Source organism: Mauremys reevesii, linkage group 8 (assembly GCF_016161935.1).
Source record: "Mauremys reevesii isolate NIE-2019 linkage group 8, ASM1616193v1, whole genome shotgun sequence".
Taxonomy (NCBI): Eukaryota; Metazoa; Chordata; order Testudines; family Geoemydidae; genus Mauremys; species Mauremys reevesii.
The window spans coordinates 9,440,170-9,458,261 of NC_052630.1; the positions used below are offsets into that span (position 1 = coordinate 9,440,170).

The 18,092-nt window shown below is 45.4% G+C and overlaps 2 protein-coding genes across 5 annotated transcripts in view; both read left to right on the top strand.

Moving 5' to 3' along the window:
- KLHL3 (kelch like family member 3) overlaps positions 1–18,092 on the top strand; it is a 105,702-nt gene that overhangs the window by 10,999 nt on the left and 76,611 nt on the right. Inside the window, exon 1 of one of the 4 annotated variants that reach the window (XM_039483366.1) lies at positions 8,002–9,663. The exons of the other annotated variants lie outside the window; for them this stretch is intronic. The gene's annotated coding sequence lies outside the window, so the exon portion shown is untranslated. Of the gene's footprint in view, positions 1–8,001; positions 9,664–18,092 lie in introns of those variants that run through there. 4 annotated transcript variants of the gene reach the window in all.
- HNRNPA0 (heterogeneous nuclear ribonucleoprotein A0) lies at positions 5,363–7,097 on the top strand. The gene has a single exon (XM_039483377.1). The coding sequence runs from the start codon at positions 5,632–5,634 to the stop codon at positions 6,556–6,558; it is 927 nt and encodes a 308-aa protein (XP_039339311.1). The 5' UTR covers positions 5,363–5,631; the 3' UTR covers positions 6,559–7,097.

The window sequence follows — 18,092 nt, forward strand, 5'->3', positions numbered from 1 at the left end:
ATGAACTTGAACAAATATACTTTGTCATATTTTCCACTGATGGTGGCTAAATACAGATAGTTATGTTGTCGTTCTATTAATTTTAATGTACTCTTTCTTTTAGGAATGTGCTGTTTACATAAATGTAACGTAGAACAAGAAAATCAGTAACAAGATGTAGACATGAGATGCCTGTGTTGAAAGCATCTGATGTATCATTCAGCAGTAAAGTAGTTAAATGTTGCTATTTGAGTTTAAATAGTGAACTCCTGGCCCCTATGAACTCAATGGCAAAACTTCAATGGGGCAAGGATTTCATCCACAGTGTTTTACAAGTAAGCTTTCAGGTTAGTACTACCTGAAAAGTAATAGGAGAAATTCATACTTCTCTTCATGCTAGGGTTTCAGTCAGCGTTCCTGGCTACATCCTCAGTTGGAGCCAGCTTCCCCGTCTAATTCCCATTGAAGCGAATGGGGCTTCCACTGAAGATAACATTGTGGTTTTGACTGAAATATTTCCTTGATTCTAACACCAGTGCAGCTCCACTGATGTTAATAGTGGAGCAGCTACTGTAGACAAGGATTCTGGAGTATATTACTATTTTAAGCACTGGGGGCGGGGGGAACAAGACTTTCAAAAGTAATTAATGAATTTAGGTGCCTTATTTGTTTTTTTTATGCCAAACTCAAGACACTTGAAATGGATCTAATTTTCACAAAGTGCCAGCTGCCCTCCCTCTGTGCAGCAGGCAAGGTTGCCAACCTTCCAGGATTGGCCTGGAGTCTCCTGGTGATTAGTGAAAGCAATCCGGAAGATTTTAATAGGATATTTTAAGAAAATGACATTGCATCATGTTGCGGGGGGTGGGGGGGGAATCTCCCGGAATAGCTTCAGACAGATTGGCAACCCTAGCAGCAGGACACTTGGAGGTATTTTAACTTGGTTGGCCAAAACACTAGTAACTCCTGAAAATTTAGCTATCCCATCTATATTTGTCAGGGCAGGTCTACGTGACAGCATGATGAACATGCCAGCAACTATTGTTGCTTTGCCTAAACCAACATTCCCACCATTGCTGTGCCTATTGTGGGTCTGGTTTTAGTGATATAGGTAATGCAGCAGCCACAAAGGCACTGTGTCTGTACTAAAGGAACCGTGCCAGTAGAGGGTTTGTCATTCGGGGATGTAGTTTAACGTTATTCACAGAAAGTCAGTGTTGGCAGGACTCAATATTGAGTGTGGAGCTACATGAGGATGTGCCAAAATAAGGCAAGTTCTGCTGGTAAAACGTTGTAGCGTAGACTAGGCCCACATCTGCAAAAAGAAAACTTCAATTATTATTGCCTTCTAAAGGGAAAATGTTCTCTTCTATGCCAAATTACAGATGAATTACTAAGGGAGATGTTCTTTGCTCACGGATTGTTTAGCTGCTGAGAAATTGCTGGGCAAAGTGCAGCAGGATAAGAATTTGGAAGATGAAGAGACTACTTGAACTATGGACTTATTTTTGATGTTATGTTCTTGTCTTTTTTTTTATCTTTCTTTAACAATCAGCCAATTTAACGTCTGACATTGCTTGCATATACACATGCTGTTTACCTAAGTTTAGCAATGCTGTCAGGAAGCTGAGGAAGGAGGCAATTCTATAAAGTGGTGTCGCCCCACTAAATCTTATTCCCATTTATTTTAGCTCCATTAATTATTATGGATCCTTTAAGGCAGGAGTGGCTAATCTTTGCTTGTGTTGCATCATGCACAGCTGTCAGGGTACTAGGGAGTGTGGGCTGTAACTCAGCTATATAGCAGCAGCACCTCTGCTCACGCAGGCAGGTTCACATTTAAAACTTGATTTGACATAGGTACGGAACTCAGGGTGTGAAAAATCCACATTCCAGAATGCTGTAGCTGTGCTGGCTTAAACCCTCAGCGTAGACACGGGGCCGGTGCAAGGATGTTTTGCGCCCTAGGCGAAACTTCCACCTTGTGCTGCTCCCCCCCGTTGCAGCAGCTCCCCCCCCCACCATGAAGCACCCCCCCTACCCCAGCTCACCCCTGCTCCACGCATGAGCACGCGCACGCTGTGGCCGCTTCACTTCTCCTGCCTTCCAGGCTTGCGGTGCCTAAGCTGATTGGTGCCGCAAGCCTGGGAGGTGGGAGAAGTGAAGCGGCCACAGTGTGCTCGGGGAGGAGGCGGGGCAGGGGTGAGCTTGGGTGGGGAGTTCCCCTGTGTGCCACTCCCCTGCCCCTTACTTGCTGCAGGCGGCGCTCCCCTGCCCCAGCTCCCTCCGCCTAAATGCTGGCGGCGAGCGGGGCAGCCGAAGATCCGGCCGCCGCGGTCGCTGCCGAAGAAAATAGCGCCCCCACAAATCCTAGTGCCCTAGGCAACTGCCTAGGTCGCCTAAATGGTTGCACCGGCCCTGCGTAGACACAGCTAGGTTGATGGAAGAATGCTTCTCTACCCAGCTACCATTGCTCAAGGAGGTGGAGTTTCTACACAAATGGAAAAAACCCCTTCTGTTGCTGTAGTCAGCCATAGCTATACTGCTGCCGTGCCTGTAGTGTACATGTATCTGTAGCATTTGATCAGCTCCTCCTGCTAGCCTTTAGAGTCCTTACCAACACGAAGCCAGTCTCTTCAGTCTTTCTCAGTGGTCATTCAAGGCATTTGTTTCTAATGAAGCTCAGAGGGATGATGCAATTGCCTGGACTGGGCTATAGGATCTGTGCACTATACACTTGTGACAAAGTGGGAGGGAGAATCTTATGCAGGCAGAAGTAAAAGAGGGGAAACAAAGAGTGGGGACTGGGAAGAGAGTGGAAGCACAAGGGGGTGTCTGAGGTAACAAGGGGGTGCAGTATGGAGCACAAATGGGAACTATGCAATTGAGCATTAGGGAGTACTAGTGGGTAAGAGACTGGAGAGAGTAGGAATCAGGCGAAATAATTAAGGAAGAGTTTAAATTAAGATAGAAATCCGGAAGCCTTGGGTCTGGTATATGAGCATTCTGGTGAAATTTTATTCATTTTCTCTTTTTTCACCTTCAAAGGAGGATAATGGTGTAACAATCTAAAATTCACAAGCAGCTCCCAGGCCATCCTGCTCCATAAAACCCAGCTTATTTGAAAACTTGTTCCACGGATAAAAATTGTGTTACCAATTACACCAAGGGCATCAGGAATCCAGCTAGCAACCTCTAATCTATATAATGTCAAAATCAGAAGTAGATGCACATCATTGTTAATTGGTTCATTATATTTGTATGTTCTTGTATTTTCCTATTTAGCTAACTAGAAAGTGCCTGCTGTTTGAGTTAACAAGAACTAACTAAATCAATTATGGGAAAGCAGTGATTGGAGGGGAAGGGTATGGAATAGATTGGAAATTTGGGGAGGGAAATACTGGCAACGAGAGAGCGGGGACTGAGAAATGTATATGAAAGGGAAAGAAGAGCTCTGTATAAGCTCCAAAGCTTCTCTCTCACCAACAGAAGTTGGTTCAATAAAAGTTATCTTACCCATCTTGTCACTCTAGTATCCTGGGACTGATATGGTCACAACAGCATGGCACATAACACGTGAAAGGGAAGTGAGAATGAACCTAAAGGGGTAAAGAGAGCCAAAAAAAGGGAACAGTAAGAGAAGAAAAAACAGGGACTGGAGAAGGGCCATGAAAAGAAATATGGTAGTTTAAAAATGCAAAAAACAAGGTGGGTAAAGGAATATCTTTTACTGGACCAACTTTGGTTAGAGAAAGAGAGATGCTTTTGAGCGCCACAGAGCTCTTCTTCAGGGCTGTGGCATTTGAAAGCGTGTCTCTTCCACTACCAGAAGTTGGTCCAATACACGATATTTCCTTACCTCCGCCCTTGTATTTCTCATAGACCTGAGCCACCACCCCTACACCAAGACTAGCAAGGTGAACCTATTTAGTATAATTAGTAGGAAAGTACAAATCCATAACTCCACCCAGAGGGGAAGGAAGGAGCAAATTAAAATACACTCAAAAGTACTGTGCTGGGAAATTAAATGTCAGGTTAGGAGGCTGCCCGACAGCCTCGCAAGGCCCTGTACAAGGTGTAAGTGTGCCACCAAAGGATCATAATCTCCTAGGCAGATTCCCAATTACCAAACAAAGGGGCCTTGCAAATGTCACATTGAACCACCCAGAGCATATTTCCCCCTTGCTCTTGGCTGCTCAGGATGACCAGATGGCCTGATTTTATAGGGACAGTCCTGATTTTTGGGTCTTTTTCTTATATAGGCTCCTATATATATAGGCTCCCCCACCCCCGTCCTGATTTTTCACATTTGCTGTCCGGTCACCCTGTGCTCAGTGCATAGGTGCTAGAATGAGGGGTGCTGCCACACGACCTGGCTTGAAGTGGTTTCCATGATATACAAGGTTTAGTTTAGTTCAATGGCTCTCAGCCCCCTCCCCGCCTCAGGGGCTGCTTTACACAAGCATCTGCAAAATGTGACTGTGCCCCCCCGCCCCCGCGCGTGAGCTGGAATCTGCTGCCCCGAGTCCCCCTGGGGAGACCTGGCTGGGCACTGCGGGATGTGGGGGCTGAGGTAGAGCAATTGGGGGCGTGGGGGGGGGAATGGCCCGTGAGGAGCAGCAGTGGATTTGTACGTAGCACCAGGCGGGCAGCCATGAATTAACCCCCGGCATTAACTAATCCCTCCTGGCCGCGGGGTGGGGGGCTGTGTGAGGTGCTTGGAAAGAGCCACGTGCTGGGGGCGGGTGGCTCCCCCACCCCCTCGAGGGGAGAGTTGGTTGGTGCGGCCGCTTTCTCACTTCATGAAGGGAGGGGGAAGGGGGGGAACTATGATGACTGAACCCGCTTCCTAACGGTCAACTTTTCAAATGCTCCCGCGCGGCCTGCCATGGAAGCTACGCTACCCCCTTCCCCCACCCGCGAGGGCGGGGCTGGGGCTGTGCGGGGAAAGCGCGCGGCTGGAAAGGAGGAGACCTATTGGCTCACATCCGCTGGGTTGACGCATTGGCGCAGCCTCAACCCGGTCCCTCCCTCTCTCCCCCTTCTGCTCTTCGCTCGGCGCGAGTTGAGGCTTCAGAAATCTTATTAGTCGACTCTTGATTAGACCCCGCCTCTCCGCCCGCGGCTTTAGAGGAATTCTATAGGTTCTCCAGGACGTCAGTTATTTACACGCTCCCGCCCTCTCTTTTCCTCTTGCGTACGCGCGATGGAGGTCGCATAATCCGATTAGTCCTAACTGTCGTCAATCACTAACGACGCCCCGCCCCCTAAAGAATGACTCGCTCACGTAAGCGGTTGCGCCTTTCTATTGGCCCAGTTGGCGCCGAGGGCGTGTGCTGCGGCGGCACGGCGGGCGGGGCTCCCAGCGTCCCCTTTGTGTGAGCAGCACCAGTTGCCGGCCGAACGCCTGAGGAGCAGCAGCCGCCATTTTGTGCGTGTCGGTGTGCTCCCCCACCCCCCAGGCCCCTTTTCTGTGGTACCGGCGGCGGCCAGGTCGCTGGCGAGGCTAGGCCACGCCGAGCAGGAGCCGCGGCAGCTGCTGCTGTCTTGAAGTTGCGGCGCTCGTTGAACGTGGAGAGGCCTGAGCCTCCCCCCAGCAGGAGGAGGAGTCTCGGCGCCAGGCCTAGGCGCAGCCCCGGCGGAGGCGGCAGCATGGAGAATTCGCAGCTGTGTAAGCTGTTCATCGGCGGCCTGAACGTGCAGACCACAGAGGCCGGGCTCCGGGAGCACTTCGAGGCCTACGGCACCCTCACCGACTGCGTGGTCGTGCTCAACCCGCAGACCAAGCGCTCCCGATGCTTCGGGTTCGTCACCTACTCGGCGGTGGAGGAGGCCGACGCCGCCATGGCCGCCTCCCCCCACGCCGTGGACGGCAACGCGGTCGAGCTGAAGCGGGCTGTGTCCCGGGAGGACTCGGCCCGGCCGGGGGCCCACGCTAAGGTGAAGAAGCTCTTCGTGGGCGGTCTCAAGGGGGACGTGGGCGAGGGGGACCTGGTCCAGCACTTTAGCCAGTTCGGCCCGGTGGAGAAGGCCGAGATCATCGCCGACAAACAGAGCGGCAAGAAGCGCGGCTTCGGCTTCGTCTATTTCCAGAACCACGACGCCGCCGACAAGGCCGCTGTGGTCAAGTTCCATCCGATCCAGGGCCACCGCGTGGAGGTCAAGAAGGCCGTGCCCAAGGAGGACATCCAGTCGGGCGGGGGAGGTGGTGGCTCCTCCAGGCCTTCCCGGGGCGGCAGGGGAGGAGGACGAGGACGGGGCGGCGGCGGATCCGGCAACCGGGACCACAACGGTCTCTCCAAAGGAGGCGGCGGCTATAATAGCTACGGAGGCTACGGCGGAGGCGGCGGCGGCTACGGATCTTACAGCAGCGGCTCCTACGGAGGAGGTGGTGGAGGCGGAGATTACGGCAACGGGTACGGCGGGTTCGGCAGCTACAGCCAACATCAGTCTTCCTACGGCCCCATGAAGAGCGGCGGAGGAGGCGGAGGAGGGGGCGGCAGCTGGGGAGGGCGCAGTAACAGTGGACCGTACAGAGGAGGCTATGGCGGGGGAGGGTATGGCGGCAGCTCCTTCTAACCGGGGGCGCCCATACCCATTGGGGGTGGCATGGAGAGCCCTCCCTTTGTTACGGGGCAGCTTCTGATGGTTTCTCCCCTCACTCGCCTAAGGGCAGTTCCTAGTAAATGCCTCCCCTGCTGTGGGAGCAGCTCCTAAATGCCCTCTGGGGGTCGCCTCTGCCTGTGCCACTTCTTTCTCTCTGAAGATGGACTGGGCCCCACACACACATACTTTGTGTTACAGTCATTGATGGACTCTATTTTTTTATTATTACTTGGACCTTGGTCGTTTTTATACTAGCAATGAAAATGTCTTGTTTTAATTTGTTTTTTGGGGTGGGGGTGTGGGGTGGGCAATGTCTTGCTGATTCTGAAGTAAAAACTGGGGAGGGAGATGGGGGGAATTTACTTTGTTGTAAGGACTCGATACCTGGCTACTACATTTTTTCCCTACAAAATCTGCTCGGATCCATGACTGAAATTAACATTTCTGTAAAGGAGGAAAAAAAATCGTTTTTACGTTTTTTATTTTTTAAATAAATCATTGTGTTCATTGACCTTTACATGTCTAACTTTTTTCCTAGGATCCATTCCGTACGGTTTAAGGCTTTTCTGGGTTTGAAACAAGTATTGTTCCTCTGCTTTTAATTCTCTATGTATTTAGAGACTTTATTGCCAGTAAAGGTCCTAATTTACTTTTTGATGTCCCATTAGTGGATTTATTGGTTTTCAAACACTTTATGGAAACTTTTTGAAGTACTAATTGGTGGATGTGGTCTGTTTTTTAAATATTCATTCTCACTTTTGCAGTTTGTGTGCATCCACCATCTTGTACTAGGCAGTTTGATTGACGTGCTGACATGGTTGGTCAATTTTTTCTATAGGACTTTTCCATCAAGTATGTACTGTGTAGTTCTAAAGAAATAGTTTGTGTTAAGCATGTGCTTCATTCATATAAAATGTTCAAAATTTCCAATTGCTTAGTTTCAGATCCTCTTATTGGCTTGTCTGTAAATGATTCGTTACAGGAAAGGGTCAACATTTATCTCTTCAATTAAATGCCTACTTGTTTTCATAGTACCAGGTTAAAACAGACTTTTCACTTGGTCTGAACTATTGTCCTTCGTTAAAGTTCCCAGAGAATCCTTTGCAGCACCATCTACTGGTAGAATGGCAGAACCACTGCTGTAGGCTTCATTACAACAGAGGCAAAATTGTTTGCTAACAACTCTACTAGATTTTTGAAAGCTGTCTTATGCCATGAAACGATCGGTGTAAACTGAAATAAAAATCAAATCTGCATGTGACTAAAGATGGGCTCCCTGCATATTGACTGAAACAAAATGGATTTGAGGTATCTGCTTCAGTACATTTCTAAAACTCGTATAGCTGCCCATCCTGCAAAAGAAGTGATAATCTAAATGGTTTGGGCAAAGTGCTATGATAAATGAGCCAGCTAAGTGTACCAGTAACATAGGTGCCAGTTGTAAAGCAAAATATCTGTGTAGTCTGCTTGATTAACAAATGTATATTTGTAGCCCTTTCACGCAATAGAATTAAAGTTTGTTGTTTATTTGAAAAAAAAAAAAAAGCATAATGTTATAGGGGAAAACTGCCTTCCTGGATAGAAATATAGAATAGCATCGTTTATGGGTTTATGGATATCACAAATAAAGAATTGAATTCCTTACATGCTTGAGTGAGAGTATGTATGACATGGGACATGTATTTTAAAAAAAGTAAAATCACTTTGATTCCAGGTTTCTAAGAACTTAATGTTTAACATTTAACCATATTGCTTTCTATCACTGCATCCTATGGGTTTGTTCCTGCTTCCATTGAAGTCAGTGGCAAAACTACCATTGTCTTAATTGGAAGTGGTATCCTTCTCTAAAAACCCATGAGAGCAGCACCAATATAAAGTGTAATTTTCAAATCTATTTAAAAAAACAATTTAAAAGACTGAGTGGGCACTGATTTCAGTTGGAATTGGGCTTGTTTTGATTTAGCATAGTTGAATTATAATAAACCTGATTTCTAATTAAATGAGTGTCCCTCAGTCTTCAGTTAACTAATTTAGTTGTGATTTATTTTTTTTAAACCAAACTGGTACAACTTTCTCTTGTAGACAAAGCCCTAAGGGTCTGGAGTGGAATTGACCTCTCAAAATGGAGGCCTTTCTAGGCCTTGTGATCAGTAACTATAACTTAGAGCTCTTAAACTGTGAAAATTCCAGGCCTTTTTGCTTTGTAAGTGGGTGTTAAGTAATCTGGCTTGCAATTATAATGCATATTTGCGTCCAGAAATTCATATCTGTCCTGAGCCAGCTAAGTAGTTTAGGCAAGGTGCAGAAGTCAAGTGTAAGTTATGTTTAACAAGCTTTTGCAAAATACCATATTGCATTTAATTCGCTTTACCGTCTGTACTTGTCAACAAAGACCTTTGGTTGTTTGGTTTTATCTGAGATCTTTAAATTTGAAGGCTTTTTACCTCCTCTACACTCTGGAAACATGCTGAGGTTTGGGGGGTGGGCCACTCACATAAAAGCACAGTAGTCCCCAGTGCAGTTCAGTGCTTAGTTGTTTGAATTCCAGTTTTGTTTGGGGAGACAGTTAAATCAGGTTCAGTCCTGTCCCTGGCCAAGTTGCTTTGTTTTAACAATAGCAAGGCAGAACGTTGTTTTGGAAGATACAATTAAAACTGTTTTTGTGGTCTAGACTGGTCCTTTGATTCAGCTAGGCAAGTGCCACTTAACAGTTCTGTAACTTTACAGTATGCCTACATATCTTGTGTGGCAACTTGTTCATACCAAAAACAAATGCTATACTGGAAATTACTATTTGGTTATGCAATAATATCCTTCCTCTGGCATTTATCACTACATCATTCTAGGAAAGATGAACCCCAGAAATAGCACCTACATTATGAGGGAGATGCTTGACTTGTTTACTGCTTATGTCCTGAAGGATTATCAATACTTACAACTTCATATTAATGTTTCACAGTTTCCAGTAAGAATTGTTCTGTGGAGAATGTCTCAAATAGTTGGTAGTTGCTCTATTGTGACTGCTTCTCTGGAGAACAGGAACACTCTGTTTTGAAGGAACCTGTCTTGGAGACTCAGGTGAACAGGATTTTTTTTATAGTATAGCTTTCCAAGAGTGTACCCTATTGGATATAAAAACTGGTCACAATGGGTATTAAAAGAACCCCAACTTAAATCTGTCACATCTGCGAGGAAAATTGTGCTTACTTTTGATACAAGTAACTCCTAAGGATTAATTGGGAGAAATATTTTTACTTGGTGCAGTTGATGGCACTTTCTCTCTAGTTAGTCTTTGTTTCTCTATGTGGGCATGTCTGCCCATGGAAGTTAAAGGAAAGGTAAGATGAATTAACAAAAGGTGTGATGTTAAAATGTATTAAACAATACCCTCAATCAGAAGTAAAATGGCCTTAGTTTACCGTAGTTTAATATTAGATTGTGTTAAATGACATTAAAAACTTGAACATTTTGTGGTTTAAGCGTTTTTGTTGAATACAAATAGAGACAACATTGTTAGGTTTGCACATGAGAAAGTGAAACCAGCTAGTCGTCTTTCCAAACAATAAAATACAAAAAGTAAAAGGCATAATTTAGTTTAACTTTTCATCTTTATAATCTAAGGGATTGGTAAGGGATTATTTTTTGTAAAATGGGTTGCTTTAATTTGTACCTCAAAGGGATTTGATATGTTGGTGAAAGAGTATTCAACACACTTATTCTCTAACAGCACTTGACCCATTAGTTTAAACATTTGAGTGATTTATTACTTCTCATTTAAAGCCTGGTGTAGAACCATTTTTAAGAGTGACAACTTGTGCATTAAAAAAAAACCACTGCACATTTAATATATAATCCCTACCCATTAATGAAAAAAGCTTATTTTCTTTTGCATGTAAGGTGACAGGCAATTCAGATGACTGATTTTTCAAATGTTAACTAACATTGCTGATGCACCTCACTCTGATTACTTCAAAAATGCTGTAGGTCGCTGATCTGTGTTACAGCTATGATGCAGAGACAAAGTACATATTGAACAAAGGTTTCAGTGCACATATAGTAGCCATCGTGAAACACTTTAGGTTTGCTCTGTTCATCTAATACTGTCCTAAATGGTTTCAGCTGCAGTGGTCTAGGTAAGTATCTCACACTATCTAGCTCTGCTTCAAGAAACAGTGTATTCTGGGAAGTGTCAAAGGCCACAAATATGCAATGTGGAACAATAGTAAGATGACTAATTGAACTGTTTCAGCTAGTCTGTGCCTACACTGACACTAAAATGAGGCTGAAATGATATTTAACTCTCCTGAAACAGTGCATTCCAAATGGTATTTACCTTCATCCCCACCCCTGATTTGGAGTATCTCTGTGTGGATGCAAGCTGTTTTTATAATTATTAGGTCTTAGAATAGTACATTTATTTAGTGTAGCCTTAGATAAGTGCACTGATTGATCATCCCTGTCTTTGCAACTATCTGTCGGTACCATTGCCACACTATAGTTGCATTTCTGTTGCTGCATAAGGGCCCGATACTGGGTGTACTGAGGATCCTAACTCCCCTTGAAGTCTAGAAACTTGGAGATCTCATTCTTAAATACTTAATTGCAGCTTGGAAAACCTATTCTTGTTTGCTTTAAACTTTTCTGGTTTCTAAAAAACAATACACAAAGGACCCTATCAAATTATGGTGCTCTATTCTGTGCATGGTGGAGAGCATATACAAAGTATTTTGATGGAAAGAGGTGTTCACTATGTCAATCTGGTCAAACAACATTTGCTTCACTTATGGGTGAGCTGGTACCCATTACAGTATTCTCGAGGCAGTATCCATTCTCTCTTTTTTGATGGAAGTTTATCACTTCATCTCTGAATAGATTTCATGTGGTATAATTCCCTATGGAACCTTAAGGGATGAAGGTTTTCTTCAATATGAAAATAATCTTAGTGAAAGGTGAAGTGAAATTTTGTGTTTATATAAAAAAAATTCCCTGGCTCAACATACTCTGGCTGAAAATTTACCCCAAAACCCCAAAGTTTCTTTCCCTAACTACAACTAGAGTTTACAAAGTGGCATGGGTTAACTGACCTTCCTTCATGGTTCCTTCTATTAACTGATGTATAACTTTCTTAAATACTTAGAGGAGGTGCCTGCTTGTACATTCTGTGTTTAAAATGAATAAAAGCAGATTTACACCTTCATACTTGCTTTAAAATGCAATATGATACACAATGGAGTTAGCCCACCTAATGACCATTTGTGAGTTATATTTTTACAGCATTTACTTATTACTCTTTAAAATACTCAAACATATGTGCTTACGTGTAATAGATAACACTATTGTAATCAATATATGCATATGTGAAGGCTATGAGTAATCGCCTCCTACCCCCTTTTTGGCATTGGTGTATATTTATGTGAGGAAATGAGAGGCTGTAGCAAAGTGTGTTCTTTGTTGAGAATTTTCTGGCACTTTTGTGTTCTAGGCTGGCATTTTTAAAGAAGCCAAGGGAATTGGGTACCCATCTCTGAGGTTCCTTTGACGATCCCACTGTAATTTTCTACCTTCTCTGCTCCAAGAATTTTGTGGAATTTCCTTAATTGATAAAAGGGAGGAAAGGTACAATCACTCTGTACAACTGGCAGAGATCAGTTCAAATCCTAACAGCTGTTTAATCTCCCTCAAAATGTCCAAACCAGCTCACGGAGGGAGGGCGAGAGGAGCGTAGTGCGGGTACTGCAGGAGCAAATACTGCAAGAGATTGAATAATTGTAGTTTGGTCAGAAGTGACAGCTATTTCTGATTCCTTTTTTCCTTAAAGATCTAAGTTCCAGCCTGAATCCTGCTTAGGTACAAAGACTGAACATCACAGACCTTTAGGTTGTACCTACTGTAAGGGATTTTTTTGGGGGATGTGCGGGGGAGGGGAAGGGCAGGATTCCCATAGGTGCTACTACTAGTTAAGAACTATACTGGACACAGCTCTGGCATCACCTGGTGTTTTGCATTAGTGCTAACCTGGTGCAGTTGACCTGGTGGTAGCATGAGTTGGAATTTTGTGCTAAAAGTTTCGTGTAGACAGGAACTTAGTATCAGTTACTGCTGGCTGCCACAGGGACACATCAAGCTTAGAACACTAGACAGATCCTCTGATTGTCAGCCATCCAAGTAACCAAGCCCAAAGCTCCTTAGCTTTGAAAACCTAGATATCAAGCCTGGTTTTGACTAATACCATCTGTTTTGAAGCTTCCAGCTGTTACCTCTGGAATTCTGACTATATGTAGCAATTGTGAAAATGATCAAAGCTCTGCAAATATAAGATGCATAGTCAGTCACAACCATTGAACGTATGAGTGGCTAATGAACATTATAGGAATTCCCCTGACAAGCAGAAGTGCTGCTGCCCATAAAAAGCTTTAGCGGTTTAATTGTTAATTTAAAAGGAGGGGAAAAAAGCAAAATATTCATGCATGTCTAAGATGCCCTGTTCTCACTAGAGATTAAAGTCTGAATTCTTAAAGTATGATGTGTAATATCAGAACACTATTCTGAAAATGAAAGTTTAAGCCACATCTTTAAGGGGTATAGTCAATTCAAAATCTAGTCCACTGCAAAAGTGATTTTTAAATATTCAGGTATATCTGCCGGTTTTGCAGTTTTACAATATTTTCCTGTTTTTTTTAAAAAGATTTTTCTTTTCCTGTGGCTGTGGGAAAGGCCCATGGAACCAGGGGAAAGTAGCAAACATATGCACAGTGCTGTCAAATATGTAGGTCCGTACCAAATTCACAGCTGTGAAAAATGCATCCAGGACTGTGGAATCTGGTCTTTCATTTACTTTATACTATACAGATGCACAGAGGAAGCCAGCATTTCTCAAATTGGGGGTCCCAACCCAAAAGAGGGAGGGAGGGGTCTCAGTTATTGTAGTGGAGTTGCAGTATTGCCACCCTTACTCCTGCACTGCCTTCAGAGCTGGGAGGCCAGAGAACGGCCGCTGGTGGCTGGGCGCCCAGCTCTGAAGGCAGCATCCCACCAGCAGCAGTGCAGAAGTAAGAGTGGCAATACCATACCATGTCACTCTTCTGCGCTGCTGTCTTCAGAGTTGGGTCAGGACCCCTACAGTTACAATACTGAAATTCATGATTTCAGATATTTAAATCTGAAAATTTACAACTTAAAATCCTGTGGCCAAAATGGACCATCAATTTGGATGGGCCCTACAAATATGCATGGTAAGCAAAGTGAAAAATGACAGTTTCTCTTTACTTGGTCTCCATTCTCCATTGTGAGACCAGTTCATGCTCCCCTAGCTGTTTGATTTTTGGTCCTCTGTGGCTATGGCTGCCAAGATGAGCCACCTCTTCCATGTTCCATTCCAGCTACCCGTGTGGCAGCTTCCTCAGTCTAACTCTGGAACTCTGTCCCTTTCTGACCACAGATAGCAAGGAAGCTGCCTGCAGGAGCTGAGCACCAAATGTAATCTGCTGCTCCTCTGGCTCCTTTTTTTTTTTGATGCTTCCTTTATTTCATATAACTCTTCTGCTGCATCTTTTATTGGTTTCTCCTTCAGTCATTCCAATTACGTCTGGTTTTGAATTGGTACTAAGCCCCAATCTCAGGTCTGAGCTGTACATTCTTTTGAAGTATTGCAGTGTTCCTTGGATCTGTGTAAGTGCTAGAATGGGGAGAATCAATTCCTGGTTTGTGAATTGCTTTGTCCCTGAAGTGTTTTCTGTGTGTGACTGGCGAAGACAGTTACTTTGTTCTTGAAGCACGTGTCATGGCTGAGGGCAGTTGTTTCTTTAGTCTAATGACCAAGGGCTAGATGTTTAAAGGTAATTAGGTGCCTAAAAATGCTAATAGATACCTAGTGAGATTTTCAAAAGTACCTAGGCTGCTTAAGCATTTCTGAAAATCTAACCAGGCTCCCATCTGAATCTTTAATCACTTAAATACATTTAAAAAAAAAATCTGGCCCTAACTACCTGGTTCGGTTTATGTAGCTTATTTTTTAATCATGTTCATGTTTTTTTCTCCCTCCTCCTTCCCTTTGGTTTTCATCTGTTTCAGGATGCTGTCTCACCACTTAACTGATGAGGTATTCGTTTGGGTGTTTTTGGAGGGAAGATTCCCTGATCCAGGGGCCATCTGTCACTAGATTCTTGAAGCTTAATGGTTCTGGAGTTGTAAGGCAAATTTCCCTAACTCAAGTTAGCAGAAGACTCTGTAGACCGTGGCCTGGATCCATAAAGGGAACCTACGTGTTGGGATGTTCAGTGTCATAGAACCTAACTTAGGCACCTGTAAAATCACAAACAATATTGCGATCCCCAAAACGTGGGTTAGGCACCTAAGCTCCTTATACAGTGAATGGGGGGAGAGAGGTGCCTAAGAATACGATTCGTTAGAGCTGGTAGGCTAGCCGATGGGAAATGCTCATGACGGGTGTTTCGTAGATGCCTATTTCTGTGAACTGGACAGGACTTAAGTGTGGCCTGTAGGGAGGCACTTATCTCTGCTGGCAAACCATGAATGGGAACCCATTGCTTGGAGCGGGGGTGGGCAAAATACGGCCCGCAGGCCAGATCTGGCCCATCTAACATTTGTCTGGCCCGCCAGGCTCTTTGGGGCTGCGTGCTCAGGCAGGCTGCCTGCCTGCTGTGGCCCTACGCTGCTCCTGGAGGCAGCTGGCTGCTGCTGGCATGTCTCTGCACCCCTGGTTTGGAGAGGTAGCTCTGTGTGCTGCCCCAGCCTTCAGCATCATCCTCTCAGCTTCCATTGTCCGGAAACCGGATGATGGGAGTTGCGAGGATGGTGCTTGCGGGCACAGGCAGCACATGGAGATCTGCTGCCCCCCCCAAAGGGCACGCAGAGACGTGCCAGCAGCAGCTGGCCAGAGCGGCGTGGGCCACGGCAGGCAGGCAGCCTGGCAGTGCTGCTGGCTGGGAGCTGCCTGTGGTAAGCGCCTCCCGGCCAGAGCCTGCACCTTGTACCCCCTCCTGCACCTGAACCCCCTGCCCCAGGTCAGACCCCCCTCCTGCACCCCAACTCCCTCCCAGACCCTGCACCACCTCCTTCACCTCAATCCCCTGCCCTGGAACCCTCTCCTGCACCCGCAGTAACTCCCAGAGCCCATACCCTTCACCCTTTCCTGCACCCCAACACTCTGCACCAGCATGGAGCTCCCTCCTGCACTCAAGCTCCCTCCCAGACCTTGCATCCCCTCCATTAATATAGTAGAAATGTGCAGCCCATGACGACTTACCAAAGTTTGTGGAGTGTTTCCCCTGTGAAAATTATTGCCCACCCCTGGCTTGGAGTCGGGCGGCTTAGGTACTGAAGTAGTTTCTTGTGGGAATAAGTTAGGTGCCTGCCACACAATGGCCAGAAGAGGCAGCCGTGGTGATGGTTGTGCCCACCTTATAACGTTTAGCCCACTGATTGAGAGCCACTTCTCTAAGTTTTCCAGTCTACTGTACCCATTTCAGGAGTCTGTCTTGCATACCTCCAAGTTTCACCTCACTTAAAAACAACTTGCTTACAAAATCAGACATAAAAATACATACAGTATTACTGAAAAATTGCTTGCTTTTTATAAAATTGGAATATACATATTGTACTTACATTTCAGTGTATAGCATATAGAGCAGTATAAATGAGTCCTTGTCTTTTAAATTTTAATTTGTACTGACTTCACTAGTGCTTTTTATGTAGCCTGTTGTAAAACTAGGCAAATATCTAGATGAGTTGATGTACCTGCTGGAAGACCTCTGAATACCCTCAGGGGTACACATACCCCTGGTTGAGAACCATGGGGTTAGAGCATTCATTTGGGATGGGAGAGACCCAGGTTCAGTTTTCGCTGCTGCTGGAGAAATCCTTTTCTCTTGGAGAGTGGGGAACTGAACCTGGGTCTCCCACATCCCAGTGGAGTGCTCTAACCACTGGGCTAAAAGGTCTAAGGTGGGCACCAGCACCTTCTCTGGTGAAATTTTGTATAGGACCTGATCCCGCAGGTCTCCTCTAAGCTTGCCAACTAGATTGGGGCCCCTCACATGCCTTAGGAAGATGAACACCAGTCTTCCCCTGGTTTGTAGACCACTCTGGGGCTTAGATGGAATATAAGTGTCTGGATGCCTAGAGTGAGGCAGCAAGGTGCATGCCCAGAGGCAGAAACTTAGGGACCTGGTGAGTTTAAGCACCAATGGAGTTCTGGAGTTTTGTGGATTGTGGTGGAGCCTAAAACTTGGATGGCTTGTTTGAGTGGTGTCCCAATGGGCACTCCACTTCTGGTGCGCTAACACCCTTGGCGCCTTTAATTGGAGATTTTTGGTAGTAGTGCCTGTTCGGGCTTGTGCACGCTCCCTATGCTTCCTCATGCCCTGCTTTGAGCTATTTAAGGCTGTGTGGGTGAACCATCCTCCGCTCCTTCTCAGCAGCATGGGCCTGAGACGCAATGCTAGTGTGCCTTACTTTCAAAGTCTCTTAGCCTAGCTGCCATTCTTTTTATTGTTTCTCAAGTTATTTACTTATTATGTAGGGGGGCTTTCTCTAGATCCCTCTCCCCTGGGGGAAGGAAGACCTTCCCCTGCTAGATACTATTACCTCAGGGTCCTCTCTCTTTGGGAGACGCCTTCCTTGTTCCATGGACAAGAGACTTTCTATATGCATTTCACCTCAATGCCCTTGATCTTGTTGATTACCTTCAGAATCAAGTGTGACAAAGCCAGAAATATATTGATAGTCCCCATGTGGCCCAGACAGATATGGTATCCTTGCCTATTTCATCTAGCTGTCTGTCAGGAGATCAACTTCCCAACCATTCCTCCTCATCTTTCCCAAGATGCCAGCCGCACTCTTCATCCCAACCTGAAGATACTTTGTCTGAAAGCATGGCTCCTCGATGGCTCATGAGACTAGAGTCGACTTGTTCTCAGGAGGTACAAAAGATATTATTGAACAGTAGGAAAGATTTCATGAGATACACTTGACTCTTTAAGTGGAAAAAACTGAGCCTGTGATGTGTCCAGAGAAGTGTTCCACCGGTTACTCACCTTGGACAGTAACTGGAGCTCTTTGAGATGTCTCTCTGTGGGTGTTCCATTACCCACCTCCCCTTCCCCTCTGCTTCAGAGTTTCCTGTGGGGACTTTGTGTTAGAAAAAAGATCTGAGGTCAGTTAATCTGCCTAGCCTTGTATAGCCTAGGAGGAAATGTAGTGCCCGTGCTGGCCGAATGGACACTGCTACCAAAAGTCTCCAATTTAAAGGCACATAGGGTGTGAGCACACCTGACATTGAGCACCTATAGGGGGACACATCTTAAAGAACTTCAGTTATTGCACAAGGTAACTGCTCCTTAGGTGCCTAAGTATCACAGTGAATTGGGGGCTACATGACTTGTCTTTCTGAATGCCAGGAGAGGGTATTAAGGTCAGAGTCTATAAAAGCATTTGAGCGACAATCATGGAGGTTGGGGCCAGCATCTTGTCCTCGCATAAGTGCGGCT